This window comes from Hermetia illucens, chromosome 3 (genome assembly GCF_905115235.1).
Source record: "Hermetia illucens chromosome 3, iHerIll2.2.curated.20191125, whole genome shotgun sequence".
NCBI classification, from domain to species: Eukaryota; Metazoa; Arthropoda; class Insecta; order Diptera; family Stratiomyidae; genus Hermetia; species Hermetia illucens.
The window spans coordinates 14,992,445-15,006,964 of NC_051851.1; the positions used below are offsets into that span (position 1 = coordinate 14,992,445).

Sequence of the window (14,520 nt, forward strand, 5' to 3'; positions counted from 1 at the left end):
CTTTAAGGAGCTTTGCGCAGAGGTAGGTAAAAGCACCTGGGGAACAGCGTCCAAGGTGGCTATGAAAATGATAGGGCGAACACCACAGGTGACCTCCTCGCATCTTCTGCTGGATATCGCGATGACGCTCTTCCCCCGGATAAAGGGGAGCGCAAAAAACATAAGCAAGCATTGGACGTCTACACCATACCTGCAGCTACTGAGGAGGAATTCGCTTAGATTTGCCACAGAGTCGGCAATAGCAAAGCTCCTGGTCTGGATGCTATTCCCAATAGAGCTCTTAGGCTCGCTGTTAGCGCAGCAGACCCTACCGATTTATCAACGTATCTGAAACATGCATGGTAGAAGTCTTCCCCGCTCGGTGAAAGAGGCAAAAACTAGGTTTGTTCCCAATAAGCAACCAGGGCATCCATCATCATACCGCCTGATTCGCCTTATCGACACGGTAGGAAAGATGCTCGAAGGGGCCATCTACAATAGATTTCTCCCTATCATTGAGTATATGGATGGGCCATTGGAGTGACAATTAGGATTTCGAATGATCGACGCCGTAGACGTTGTTTTGGCTTGAGACGCAATCTCGTCTAATAAATGCTCACTGGCTAAAATGGATGTCCCTAGTTATTTGACTAAGCTCCTCGAAAGTTACCTCTCGGAGAGGACACTTTGATACTATACGGATGAGGGATCCAAGCATTGCAACAGCACAGCAGTAGTGCCTCAGGGCTCAGTGTTGGGTTCTCTCCTGTAGAACGTAATGTATAATGGTGTCCTTGTCCTTCCCGTGCCAGAAGACGCCACGATAATTGGTTTCGCAGATGATCTAGCCGTGGTTGTCGTCGCAAAACAACTTGAAGACGTTGAAGTGTACGCTAACGAAACCTTTAATGTCATAAAAGTGGTTCTAGAGATGGTTCAGCTTGACCTTGCGGAACAAACAACGGAGGCGGCCTTGATTACCAACTGTAGGAAGAGAAATATGGTTAATGTTCGTGCTGCTGGCTACATTATCAGTTTGAAACCGGTTACCAAATACCTGGAGGTGATGATTGACGCTAAAATCAATTTCAAAGACACCTGGGCTATGCCTGTGAGAAAGTGGCAAATATCAGCGTATCATTAGCGCGGATGATGCCTAACATTCGAGGTCCAAGATACAACCGCAGATTACTTGTGGTCGAAGTGACATTATTATACGCGCCACCTGTTTGGGAGGAAGCACTAACATATGAGAGTAAAAATAGCTTTCCACTAAGTGGAGCTAAGGGTGTGCAGCGCCTTCAGCACAATATCAAGCGAGGCAGCGTGTCTTATTGCGGAAATGATACCGATGGACATGTTGGTAAGTGCGGCACGCTGTCTGTACGAGAAAAGGATACAGAATACCGAAAGGCGAGAAAGCGAGAGTCGCTAGAAAAGTGGCATCAATGGCGGGATCACTCGCAGAGGGGTCGCTGGACTCACACTTTGATTCCCCGTATTGAGGAGTGGATCCAGGCGACACGGCGCGATTAACTACCATCTGACGCAATTCCTGGGAAGTATGGTGGTTACAGGAAGCATCTATACCAAGTCAGGCTGGATGATTTCTCCCTTTTGTCCTGAATGTGATTGCACACCTGAGGACACGGAGCATGTTATGTACCACTGTCCACGGTTTTATTCAGGGAGGAGGAGCCTGTAAGACTCTCTAAAAATCAGCAATCAAAAGTATATCAGAGGAACTTGGAAAAGCGAAGCGCGCAAAGAGGAGAAACGAAATAATAATGCTTAGCGGCGAGAGAGACCGACTTTAATAAGGTTTTGTCTTACACAAAATGAATTTTTTTTCTACATATCCCTATTTTTAAAGTCGAGTTTAACGCCGCTCTATCCGTTATATGTTACCTAACAAAAGTGGTTTTGTTTTAGTTCGGATACTCCAATTAAAAGATATTCGCCGCCTGTCGCATAATTCATTTTCATGAGTGTTCGGCCAGTTTGTAGTTTGGGGGAAGGGACCAAGGACTTTACTGGAATTGTTAGAAGTGTCGCCGGTGATGTTCAGAGGGTTTCATATGAGCGCCTGTCTTGTAAGCATAAACCTACGGTTCTTACTCTTAGTCCGGCTGTAAGTTGAGTCAGCCATCCATACCAGTGAATGCCTTTTTAATACCTATTTCTAAAAAATAATAAGTGTGCATGCAAAACAAAGTACAAATTATACAAAACTTTGACTGGCTGGCATCTAGCCCGAGAGTAAAAAATCAACGACCACCTGGAAAATCTGGAAATAGATGGGAGGACTCAGTGGACAACATAAATTGGTCAAGGCACGACATCGAATTGTAGCGCCATAGAAGGAAAAGAACACAGAAAAAATTGCTATACTGACTGGAATTCTGGAATAAAAAGGAATATAATTTACATTTTTGACAATAAATAAGCCGAACCTTAAGAAAAGACAAATGGCTTTATCGTTAGCAGCGCTCTGAAATATTGATTATGAATTCTCACTTTCCTGAAAGTTTTGGTGAAAACTGAAGTATAAGTAGCGATGCTACCCATTATGCTACAGTTTCACAGCATCTTAGATATTTTAGCATAGTAGCGACGAAATATCCGAGCAAGGTGTTTTCAGCAGCCCAACATACAATTTATTAATTCTTAATTTTATAAAATTAAAATCAACCTTTGATTTCAACAGGAAAACCATTACATCTTATACTAATATTACATTTGGATTTTTGTTAAGTTCTAAATACATGAAAGATTGGCAAAGAGTCAGATACCGTTTTCACGCAAACACAAATAATTTAAATAAATAATATTCAAAGCAAAATTAAATTTTAATCACTTAACACTAGGGAAATAAAAATTATTAATTTTAACAATTTTCATCTATCGTTTTATTATTGGGTTTCTCTTAAATTAGTTGATCATCTTCAAATCTTAGATACGTTTGTAAAATATCGCATGTGTACTTAGATTCAGCCATGCATACATACAAAGAAGGATTTTTTGCAGAATATGATTATTTAATATACTGAAATCAGATACCAGACAATGGATGATAGTATTTTGTTATCCGTAACATCTAGGGGTTAGGTGTACTTTTACTATTCACAAAGTTTGTTTGAAAGTTAATCTAATTCATTCATTGTATCTTCTCAAGGTAATAAATATTCTGTGAAGAATTTCTGGTCGTTATTGAACGGAAAGGAGTTTAAAATATCCAGTTCACTCACATACTAAGAAATTGCTAGTAATGGTAACTATTTAGATTTCAAGAACGTCATAGAAGAAGATTGCACGAAAAATGAAAGATATGGATACAAAATTGTCCAAATATCTTAGGATGCTACTTGCTTGCTATAATCTGTTGGAAGGTTTATACCGGGCGGAGGGTTTGAGACAACGTACTTTGTACTATCCTCAGTAAAACAAAAATAAAGTGCTGAGATCAGGGAAAGAGATAAATAGAGTATAGTGGGAGTTATTCTACTATGCTAAATCCTACCTGATCTCTCTTGGTGACAGGTCCCGCGACAGGTCCGCCAAGAAAATGCATACAATACCGTTAGAAACAAGATGATTAAATTGAGTTACAAGCCTCGGAAAGATACAAATTTATAAGAAAGCAGTCACTGTCACCCGAGCAGACTATTACAAAAATCTTTGCGATAAACTGGACACTCGGGATGGCGAGAAAGATCTGTATCGACTTGCTAAAAGCCGTAATGAACACACACAGGATGTCGAACACTTCTGTTGCGTTAATGACAAGAACGGTACTTTACCAACCGTTGAGCCGCAACGGATAGATGGCGAGAATACTTCGAGCAGATTTCAATTGAAGAATTTGCTCATCCTTCACTTCCACAATCATTGCCGACATTTGGATCGGTTTCACTTGTCAGCGCAACTGAAGTCGAGAAGGCAATAAAACGAATGAAATCGGGGAAAGCGATAGCACCTGACGACATCGCATGTGAGCTCTGGAAAGCGAAAAGCTGGGACCCAACACTGTGGCTTAGTGAATTCTTTAATGAGGTTATTCAGGAAAGTAGAACACCATTTGACTGGCAAGAAAGTACCACTGTTCCAATATGAAAAAAGAAAGGTAGTCCAGTAGAATGTTCAAATTATCGTCCGGTCCGGTTACTTTCCCACACCATCAAGATTTTTAACGCATTCTTGGCAACCGTATTCGCGAAATCGTTGAAATAACCGTGAATCAAGCCGGATTCGGCAAAAACTGCAGAACTACTGACGCAATACACTTTGCGCGGTTACTCATAGAGAAACACCGTGAGAAGCATCGCCCTCTTTACATTGCATTTCTGGATCTAGAGAAAGCGTTTGACCGTGTGCCACACAAACTCATCTGGTATGCTTTACGACAACACTTAGTGCCAGAAGAACTCGTCCGTTGGGTTCAACTTCTTTACCATGATCTGAAAAGTAAAGTTCGAAGTATGACGGGTGTATCAAAACCGCTTCGTATCTCTGTTGGTTTTCATCAAAGAAGCGCCCTCTAACCGCTCCTCTTTGTTCTTAACATATTATGGACACCGTCACACGGAATATCCAACCTCTAGTGCTCTACACACTGCTTTATGCAAATGATGTTTTCCTTGCATCTAATAACAAAAATGATATCGAGCAACTTGTACAAAAATGGAATATCGCCTCATGCAACACAGTCTCAGATTGAATCTGAATAGAACAGCGTCGACCGATCCCCATGAAACACGCACAATCACTGTCAGTGACAGTGATCTCTCCAATGGAGAACTGCGTTTTGAAATTGCTTCACGCATTAACGCAACCTGGATGATGTAGCGTTCCACAACTGGTGTTCTTCGTGATCGACGTATTAAACGAACGTCTCAAATCTAAAATTTACCGCAATGTCGTCCGTCCTGTCGCGCTTTGTGGTTCTGAGTGTTGGCCAACTATAAAAGACAATGAACGGCGTCTTCCGATAATGGAGACGAAGATGTTGCGTTGGACTAGTGGCGTGACATGTTTTGATCATATCCGAAATGAGAATATCCGCGATCGTTATGGGGTTGCACCGATCGTGGAAAAATTGCGAGAGAGGCGTCTTCGATGGTGTGGCCATGCGATTCGTGCTAACGAGAATTCATTTCCCAAGATTGGTCTGAACATCGAACTTGATAGTAAATGACCAAAAGGTAGGCCGAAACAACCGTGACTTGTTACGCTGGATGGGGATTTAAAAGTCTCGAGATTGCATCCAAATCATGCATTTGATAGAGCCAAATGGTGAAACCGATCACGACGAGCCTACCCCGCTTGTAAACGGGACAAAGGTTGAAGAAGAAGATTTGAATAGATATCGGTATGGAGGGTATTTCAGAGTCTAAGCACCACTTAGTGGCAGCTTCTTGGATTTCGTCAGATGTCTCGGCTGGGTTGTTTCTGGGAATGGGTGTATGAAAGCAATGATCACTTTCGACCCAACGCACTCCCCACCTTTCCAACAAACGTCAAAACTAACAACGGCTTTTGAAAATATGATACTAACCAACACCTTTCATTTGATACTCCACATGATGCTTTTCATGTATGGGGAGAGTGGTAATAAAAAGGTTGCGGAAATCACCTCAGGTGACCAGATTGTTACCACTCTGTTCCCTGACCACGAAAATCGGGGAAGGCAAATGGTCGTCCAGCTAAATGACGACATAATACCTCCAGTAACTGTGGAGGAGCTGCGGGAATATGCGGTAGGTTTGGTGATAACAAGGCCCCAGGTTTGGCATCCCCAACCGAGCTTTGAAACTGGAAATGAAGACTAGGCCCGACCTTTTCACGAACACTTTCGAGGCGTGCCTAAAAGAAGGAATATTCCCTGCCCACTAGAAAAAGCAAAAGTTGGTGTTGCTTCCGAAACCTGGCAAGCCACCTGGAAACCCAGGCTCGTATCGTTCTATCCGCCTGCTAGATACAATGGGGAAGATGATGGAGAGAGTCATCTACAACAGACTCCTGCCCATCGTCGAAGCCAGTTTGGTTTCCGACGTGCCCATTCTACGGTATACACAATTAACATGGTGGTAAATCTGGCAAAAGGTGCACTGATTTCTGATGTCAAAAACGACTTCAACTCGGCCAACTGTATTTAACAAATTTGGTGTAAAACTACCTCGAGACGGATGAGGGCCCCAAAGAGTACATTATCACAGCCGTACCACAGGGATCGGTACTTGGTCCATTTTTGTGGAATATCATGTATAATGGGGTGTTTACTCTTCCCGTCCCAGAGGGGACTACGATTGTCGGCTTTGCTGATGACCTAACTGTGGTTGTTGCAGCAAAACACCTAGAAGATGTGGAGGTCTTCGCGACGGAAACAGTGAGAGCGGTAAAGTCCTGGCTAGAAAAGGCCGGCCTGTCCTTGGCGGACGCGAAAATGGAAGCGGTCTTTATAACGAACCGCAGGAAAAATAACACTGTGAAAGTGGAGCTCGGTGGATATACGGCCGTATCAAAGCCAACTATAAAATACCTGGGCGTAATAATTGACACCAAATTCAGTTTTAGAGAAAACCTAGAGTATGCATGTCAAAAGGCAGCCAGTGCCACCACAGCACTTGCAAAAATGTTGCCAAATATTGGTGGGCCGAAACACTGCCGGAGGTTGGTGCTAGCCGAAGTGGTGCACTCCATCCTGCTCTACTAGTCACCTGTGGGGGCAGAGGGGCTTGCAAACTCTCAGAGACGAAAGCAGGTGAACTCGGTTTCCCGGCTGATGGCTTTGAGGGTTTGCAGTGCTTTTAGAACCACATCAGATGAGGCAGTATTGGTGGTGGCAGGCATGATCCCTGTTGGCATTCTGGTTAAAAAAAAATGAGTATCCTGTACCATCCAAGACGTATGGAGGGACACGCACAGCGTAGAAATGCGGCAAAGTCACAGTCACATCATCTCTGGCAACACAGATGGGACGAGCTTACGAAAGGTCGGTGGACGCACAGGCTCATTCCCAATATTAGGGTGTTACCTGAGCGGAAACATGTTAAACCAACTACCACATTACCCAGTTCCTCACGGGACACGGTGGTTGCTACAGGCATCTGTACCGCTTTGGGTTGGATGATTATCCGAATTGTCCCAGATGCGATAGAATACCGGAGGATCCAGAGCATGTGATGTTTCACTACCCAAGATTTGCGATGGAGAGGAGGGACTTAAACCAGGTGCTGGGCAAAAGCGAGACCCCGGACAGCTTGGCTGCGGAGATGCTGGAGTCCGAGAAGAAGTAGCTTACTGTGTTTTGCTAAGAAATATTCAAAAATTATTACGTATGTTGTTTAGAAAAAACTGTAAAATTATAGAAATAAAAATTTGCACAAACTAGCAATTTTCTTAAAATGTGAGTTGCTTCGATGTATAACTCAAAAAGAGATCCTTAAAAATCTATTTATCTTTTGGCATAGAAGTAAATACTTTAAAAATGATCAGAGATTCTTTATGACTACATTTTACTTCCATTATGCATATAGCATTCTACGACGATTAAATAAATAACTCCATGCAATTGATTCCATTGGAGATCACGGAAACGAATTTCAATCATTACCTATGTATATACCTAAGTGTTTAATCAAGCACTTAAAAAATCAGTTGTTAAAGTTAACGCTTCCTACGATTATTGACTTTACTCCCAGTAGTATTGTTACCATTCACCGTACCACCGCTATTATCACCATCGGCACCATCATCACCATTCACCTTACTATTATCCATTTTTTTCAGTTTATTCTGCAAGACAATCTCACGTTCCTGATACATTGGTGCATGATTATGAACAGGACATGTTAATATTACTGCATTGGGTTTTGATACCGCTCGAGCGTGACAATGCATACGACGGAAATATCGACATCGCCAATATGTGTTGTTATTTGATGAACTATTTTTATGGAATATGTGGTTCTTAACTATTAAGTACTTTGTATTTGGTGAATGCTGATAAAATGCAATATCATTTTTATTGATATTTATCGTATTTGAATAGAAACTACTCATATGCAACTCCACCGGTTTTGAGAATCGTCCTAGAAATATAAGGGAAAAAAAGAAGAGGTGGTTAGTATGTTGGAAGTAGGAAACGCTACATGTTAGTTCTAATTCCATGCGGTTTGTAAGTTGAAGAAATATAAACAGAACAACTTTTAGAAAGGTTCCACATAAGGTTAATGTTTATTAATACACATGAAGAAATTCAAATTTGGTGCTTACTCTTCTAGAATTAGGGTTCGTTCCAGGTTCCTTTTGACTACATGTTAATGCTATAAATTATTGACATCAGAGTAGGTTGCTTATTATTAATATGATCACAGGTTAATTTCCTTGCACTTAAACTGTTCAGATTGGCTCCTCTTTCTAAAGTAATCACTTCCGACCATCGTGTTCCACCGACTGTGTCCTTCCATTCACGATTTAAAATTAACACTAATTTGCCTGCAGAATTAAACTGCAATCTTGAACCAAATTTGTCAGAAAGCTTTCAAGAAACTATGTGGTGCAGGAGGGTTAACAACATTCGAAATTTATTTCGAATATTATTAATTCCGTTGTCCGGATAGCTGAGTGGTTAGAGCGCAAGGCTGTCGTACGGAACGTCGCGGTTCAAATCTCGCTGGTGGCAGTGGGATTTGTATCGTGATTTGGCGTCGGACACCAGTCGACTCAGCTGTGAATGAGTACCTGAGTCAAATCAGGGTAATAATCTCGGTCGAGCGCAATGCTGACCACATTGCCTCCTAGTGTACCGTTACGGTCTTGAATGAAGTGCTCTAACACACTTCAAGGCCCTGATCCAACATGGATTGTTGCGCCAACGATTATTATTATTATTATTAATTCGATTGACAGTTGCCACCACCGGCGTTCTTCGCGACGATCCGTTCTGTACTCAGGTCTTGCCTCTCGTCCTACTCGGCCTACGAACAACCCGCCGAGAGAAATTTGCTGCCAGCCCCGCGGAGCTGGTATACGGGGAGAACCCAAGGCTCTCAAGTGATCCGGTCTTCGACAAGAGATCGAGTCTCACAGATTCAGGATTGCTGCCTGCTGAAAGACAACCGTCGCCACATTAAAGCCACACCTCCCACGTGACACTCGTCCGCACCTGCCTGCGCGCCCAAGGAGCTGGACACGTGCACGCACGTCCTGGTCAGGACGGATGCTGTCCGGAAGCCGCTGCAGCCTCCATACGAAGGCCCGTACCGTATTCTCGAGCGGGGAGAGCATTTCTTCCAGTTCGAGATTGGTGGACATAAAAAAGCCGTCTGCTTATCCAGACTGAAGCCCATTTGCCCCAAATCAACGCGTTCGCTTCGCTGTATGATGGGGAACGCGGTCCCAAGTTCAGTCGTTGAAACCCCTAGGTTTCATCTGGGGGCGGAATGTGGCACGGCCGGGTTAACAACATTCGAAATTTATTTCTAAACGTGACTCAACAAACACCACACCTCAACCAAGGAAAAGAGGGAGAATCGCCAATATACAAAGCTAACGTCTTTATGTATGAGTGAAAACTATTTCGCCTTCCGGAATGAATACGACAAAACCACCGCAGGCAAGGCAATGGGTAACCCACTTTCCCCTCTACTAAGCGAAATGTTTATGGCAGGTCTAGAGGAACTAATGGAACAGCGTGGGATAATGCCCACTTTTCGGGTTAGATATTTTGATGGTGTACTAGCCATCGTGGACAAATCGCTGTTGAATGGATTGCTAGAAAAAATCAACCAGCTCCATAAAAATATTATATTCACTATGGAGACTGAACAAATGAGAGAAATACCATTCCTGGACATCAAAATAATCAGAAACCGGGAAAACCTCGAGTTCGATATATTCAGGAAGCCCACAATCAACCTACTGGGGGATATATAAGGCTTAGAGTTAAGTATAACAAATCATTACAAAATAAGCACTGAAGAAGGACACATGTTGTGTCTGAAACACGTGTTTGCTACCTAAAAATTAATGAAATTCTATAGTTAAATTGGAAACCTTTCCTTTTAATAGTTTCATTTATTTAAAAAGAACTATAGTAAACTAAGGAACTATTTTTATAAAACTTTGAAGTATTATTTTTTGTTTAAAGTTAGTTGTTGGAACAGTAATTCATGGAATATGTAACGTGGCATGTGAAACTGACATATCGAGATAACTAGCACTGTTCAAACAATGAAAATGTCTGCTCATCAGAGTTGTTTTCGATTCAAAATACTTGGTTGGAGCGCCAGGACGTTTTACAAGGAAGCGTTTCTGATGACTCTGACAGTGAAAACGGTTGTAGGTGTTATTGGCTCCGAATATATACCATTTGCAAGACAAATTCACTCTTCGTCAAAACAAATTAAGGTTTTGATAAATTAAATTAACTATTAAGCAAATGAAGTTAACTATTTAACAAATGAAATTAACACTTTAACAAATAATTTTTTTTTGTTTCAAATCAAATTACCAATTTTGAAAATAAGCCACCATGGAGTGGATGTCGGCAGAAAAATTAGACTGATTAAGTTTTAATAAAAATTGGAGCGTGGCTGCAAGGAAATTAAGCGTAACTTACTCTAAAAGGCTTCAACATAAGTGTGTCAACGATGAACAATGGATTGACGTTATCTATTATAACCAATGCCTTTTACCAAGGCGGACCACGCTTTTCCATAAACCCCCGACGAAGCAGCAAATTCATTCGCTATTGCAGATGCCATTGGTTAATATTTTAGAATGGATAACTTCCTGGCTAGTCATCGCGGCGATAAGCGTCACATTGCGTCCCCGTACTGTTGGCTCTACTAATCTAGCCCGAGTGTTTTTTTTTATCGAGCCTCACCACACTGAAAGTGTAAATTAAAACCACCCTCATCAGTTAGGATCATTTTCTGCCGTTTTATCTGGCATCTTCTCGGCATCTGGACAACTCGATGGCATACTTTTTTCTGAGCGCAATAGTACGCGGAGCGCTATTCCAATCTAACTCAAAGGGAGCAAGTTTCAGGGTGATGCCGATTTTAGCCAATGCACTGTTCACTGTCGACATATATATGTTGAAGCTTTTTAGAGAAAGTCGACGTTTAATTTTTGTAGTGGAAATTGGAGAGTTCCTTTCCACGTATGCTTCAGTTTCGGATAAAAGTACCTCCGCCAGCTTTTCTGTTGGCATCCACAACGTGTTGACTTTTGTTAAATAATTAATTTCATTTGTTCTGTCAATTTCATTTATTAAATAGTTAACTTCATTTGCCAAATAGTTAATTTCATTTATAAAAGTGTCAATTTAATTTGACGAATAATGAATTTTTCTTTTAAATGGTACATTAATTCAAAAGGTTCATGAGTATGATTTAGATTGGCCCAAGCGTAAACAAACACCTTTTTTGTCTGAGAATTAATATATTCGTAGCCAACAACACTTGTAACTTCGGTTTCGATTACACTGCTACACATGACCTAGGTGAGGCAGCATCTGAAAACTCTCCTCTGTCCTAGTAATGAAACATTCGGCAATTTTTTTAGAAAAGCCAAAACTTTAGCTTCCGCTCGATTTCTTCAAAGAAATGACAAAGTGGCTGGAAGCTTTCTAAAAGACATTATTAACTCATACGCCCATTTGCTCACCTAATATCCGAACTTATCGGAATTGTTTATGCAGAAACCAGGCATTACGAAACACCTTGAAAATAAATTAATTATGAGTTGCGTTTCATTTGGTTTCTGGCATATGAACTAGGATTTCTGAAATGGAGCCCAAATTCATCGTTAAATATTTATTTTTTTATTAAAATTTTCTTTCAGAGAACCAGGGCCCATTGTTAGGCTAAACCATATCACTATTGAGCAATATTATAATCGTTAAGCCCATAATTGTTTACAAAATAAATCCATTGCACAAAACATAAAACATTCCATATTTGTATGAGCCCAAATTTGTGCCTGCAGTGTGAAAGTTAACATCTAAAGAATAGAAAGAAATCTTAACTAGATGAAATAATTAAGACTTTCTTTTTTTATTCGCTAGTGATATTTATTATTGTTGCAAATACCGATATTTCGGGAACCAGTTGTTCTCTTCATCAATGCTAACAAGTCACTTCAGAGCAGACTTGTTAGCACTGATGAAGGAAACACGTGGCTCCAGAAATATCAGTATTTGCAACCATAATGAATATCACTAGCGAATAGAAAAAAGTAAGTCTTAATTATTTCAAATAATTTAATCGCAAGCGAAATTAGAATTAGATAGAGAATCCTCATTTCGGATGTGATCAAAACGTGTCAAGCCACTAGTCCAACGCAACATCTTCGTCTCGATTACCGCAAGACGCCGTTCATTGTCTTTTATAGTCGGCCAACACTCAGAACCATAGAGAGGAACAGGACGGACGACATTGCAGTAAATTTTAGATTTGAGACGTTTGTTGTGATCGACGTATCAACGTTAAGCCTGCTGACCAACATACTATATGAACTAATTTGCAAGGAAAATGGTGAATTAGGAATACTAAGATTGGATTGTTTTTTTAAAACTGAAACAACGGAAAAAGAAACTAAGATCTTTTTTATTAACTATCAAGTACAGCTCTTTTGTCGGTATATATATATATATAAGCTTTTTTATACACTATCAAGTATAGCTCTTTTGCCGTAAAAGTGGCTTACAGGCGGTTTCCTCTTGTTCCAACTATAAAGGAATCATTTCTCACTTCTCTAAAAATGCTGATTTGAGGTCGTCGATATTAGTAGCAATCGAATTTTAGTCTCGGATATTTCTTTTCAGCTTATTTCATGTATGCTTAACGGAATTCATATCTGGATGCTGTACGTGCACGTTGAATCAACCAAAAAGTGTCTAGTAATTGCGGCATTGTTCGTGTCGATGAATCGTCCCGACACAATCCTAAAATAAACTTCCCGGAGCACGAAAGGGTTCGTACAGTCTCATAATCTAAGGAATTCCTACCCCATATCATACAGAAGCCACTGCCATGTGCATGCCTCCTGTTCACTCGTTTGTGGAGTATAAAGGATCCACAGAGTCACTCTGTACTTTGGTGGTTTTCTCCTGTTTTATTTTCAGTGAGACCGTTTTTTAGCTTCATTAGCATCACAGTTAATACTGTGCAAGTGATAAGTGACAAATATAAATGCCCATAACCACTGACATTCAAATAGAAGAGAACGAGATCGAGAGGATGATGCTCAATCAACTCAACCATCGAATCGTCGATTTTCTTCCCCATAGATAACAGTCATTTTTGTCGCATTGCTTATAAGCCCAGCTCTATCCATCAATAAATTCTGACCATCTTACACTCACTTTCGAGTAAGGCAGGTCTTCTTCGAATAGGGTTGACTATTTCAATCTGCTGCTATACAATATACATGGAATAGCCATAAGTTGTCAGTCAAACAAATCTTTGTTTCTCACCAAAGAATAAACCAAATCAATTGAAAAGTACACCATTCAAAAAAGGAAACATAGAGCTTTCGAACGAAATGAAATTTACTCAAAATGACCGCCGCTAGCATTTATACGTTTCCGAAGTCTGTGGAGCCATGCATCGATCGCTTCACGCACGGTATGAAGCCGCATTTCTCGACCTCCACGCACAATGCTGGCCTTCAAACTCTTCAAATCGGTGTACGTTCGATCGCAGGCAGTCTTCTCTAACTTAATCCAGAGGATTCAAATCTGGGCTGCCTAAGGCCCATTCATCCGCGGTTGTGAAGCCAGGAACATGTGCCGCTAACCACTACTGAATTATCTTGGCTTTGTGAGCGGGGGCCGAGTCCTGCTGGAAGCACCATGGCTTTCCAGCGAATGGAGATTCACTCAATGGCTCGACTACATCTTCGAACAACTTTTCGTACACGCTCGCATTGGTTTTAACGCCGGCCCCGCAGAAATGAATATCAATTACTCCATTATATGAGACGCCCCACCATACCATGACAAAAGTCGGATTCTGACGACGTTGAACTCGCGGAGCATTTTCTTTGGCTTCATAACAATTGTGAGCATATACTCGGTCATTTTGTCGGTTGAATTTTTCCTCGATCGTAAACATTTTTTTTATCAGAAAATAGAAATTTGACATATTTTTCACCGGGAAATCGTTGCAGAAGAGCAGCACACCGAGTTCGCCGTATTTCCTTCAGTTTTGGCGTTGACATATGGCTAACGTCTCACCGGTACGTACGGAGGCCGAGATCTCGTAAAATACGACGCACACTTCGAGTTGAAGCGCTCATTTCCGCCGACATTCGTTTCTGTTTGCGGAGAGGATTGCGACGAACACGCTCACGCATAGCATGCATGATATTCGGGCAACGTACAGAGCGCGGGCGCCTCTCCCGTGGCCTGTCAACCACATCACCCATTTCGCGGTATCGAGCTAATATCCTAAAAACGAATCGTTCGTTTATCGGCAGCTTTTTTAACAAACTATGAATCTTTTTCGGCATATTTCCACATTGGTGCAATGC

At 41.3% G+C, this 14,520-nt stretch overlaps 2 protein-coding genes across 33 annotated transcripts in view; one reads left to right on the forward strand and one right to left on the reverse strand.

The window, feature by feature from the left end:
- Window positions 1-14,520, forward strand: part of LOC119650904 (modifier of mdg4) — a 301,775-nt gene that overhangs the window by 90,281 nt on the left and 196,974 nt on the right. The gene's annotated exons all lie outside the window — the stretch shown is intronic.
- Window positions 2,234-8,380, reverse strand: LOC119650911. Of its 2 annotated transcripts, none has more exons than XR_005249388.1 (2): window positions 7,592-8,348; window positions 2,234-3,025 (listed from the first exon to the last, which is right to left on the reverse strand). XR_005249388.1 is itself a non-coding variant. In XM_038054133.1 (2 exons), the coding sequence occupies exon 2, from the start codon at window positions 8,038-8,040 to the stop codon at window positions 7,645-7,647; it is 396 nt and encodes a 131-aa protein (XP_037910061.1). In that variant the 5' UTR covers window positions 8,041-8,069; window positions 8,254-8,380; the 3' UTR covers window positions 6,373-7,644. The 2 variants fall into 2 exon arrangements, 1 of the variants encoding a protein (XP_037910061.1); XM_038054133.1 differs by lacking the exon at window positions 2,234-3,025 and having other exon boundaries at window positions 6,373-8,069; window positions 8,254-8,380.

What these genes read in the sequence shown, in the direction of transcription:
- LOC119650911 (XM_038054133.1), bottom strand. Translation starts at nt 8,040, where the DNA reads ATGAGTAGTTTCTATTCAAATACGATAAATATCAATAAAAATGATATT.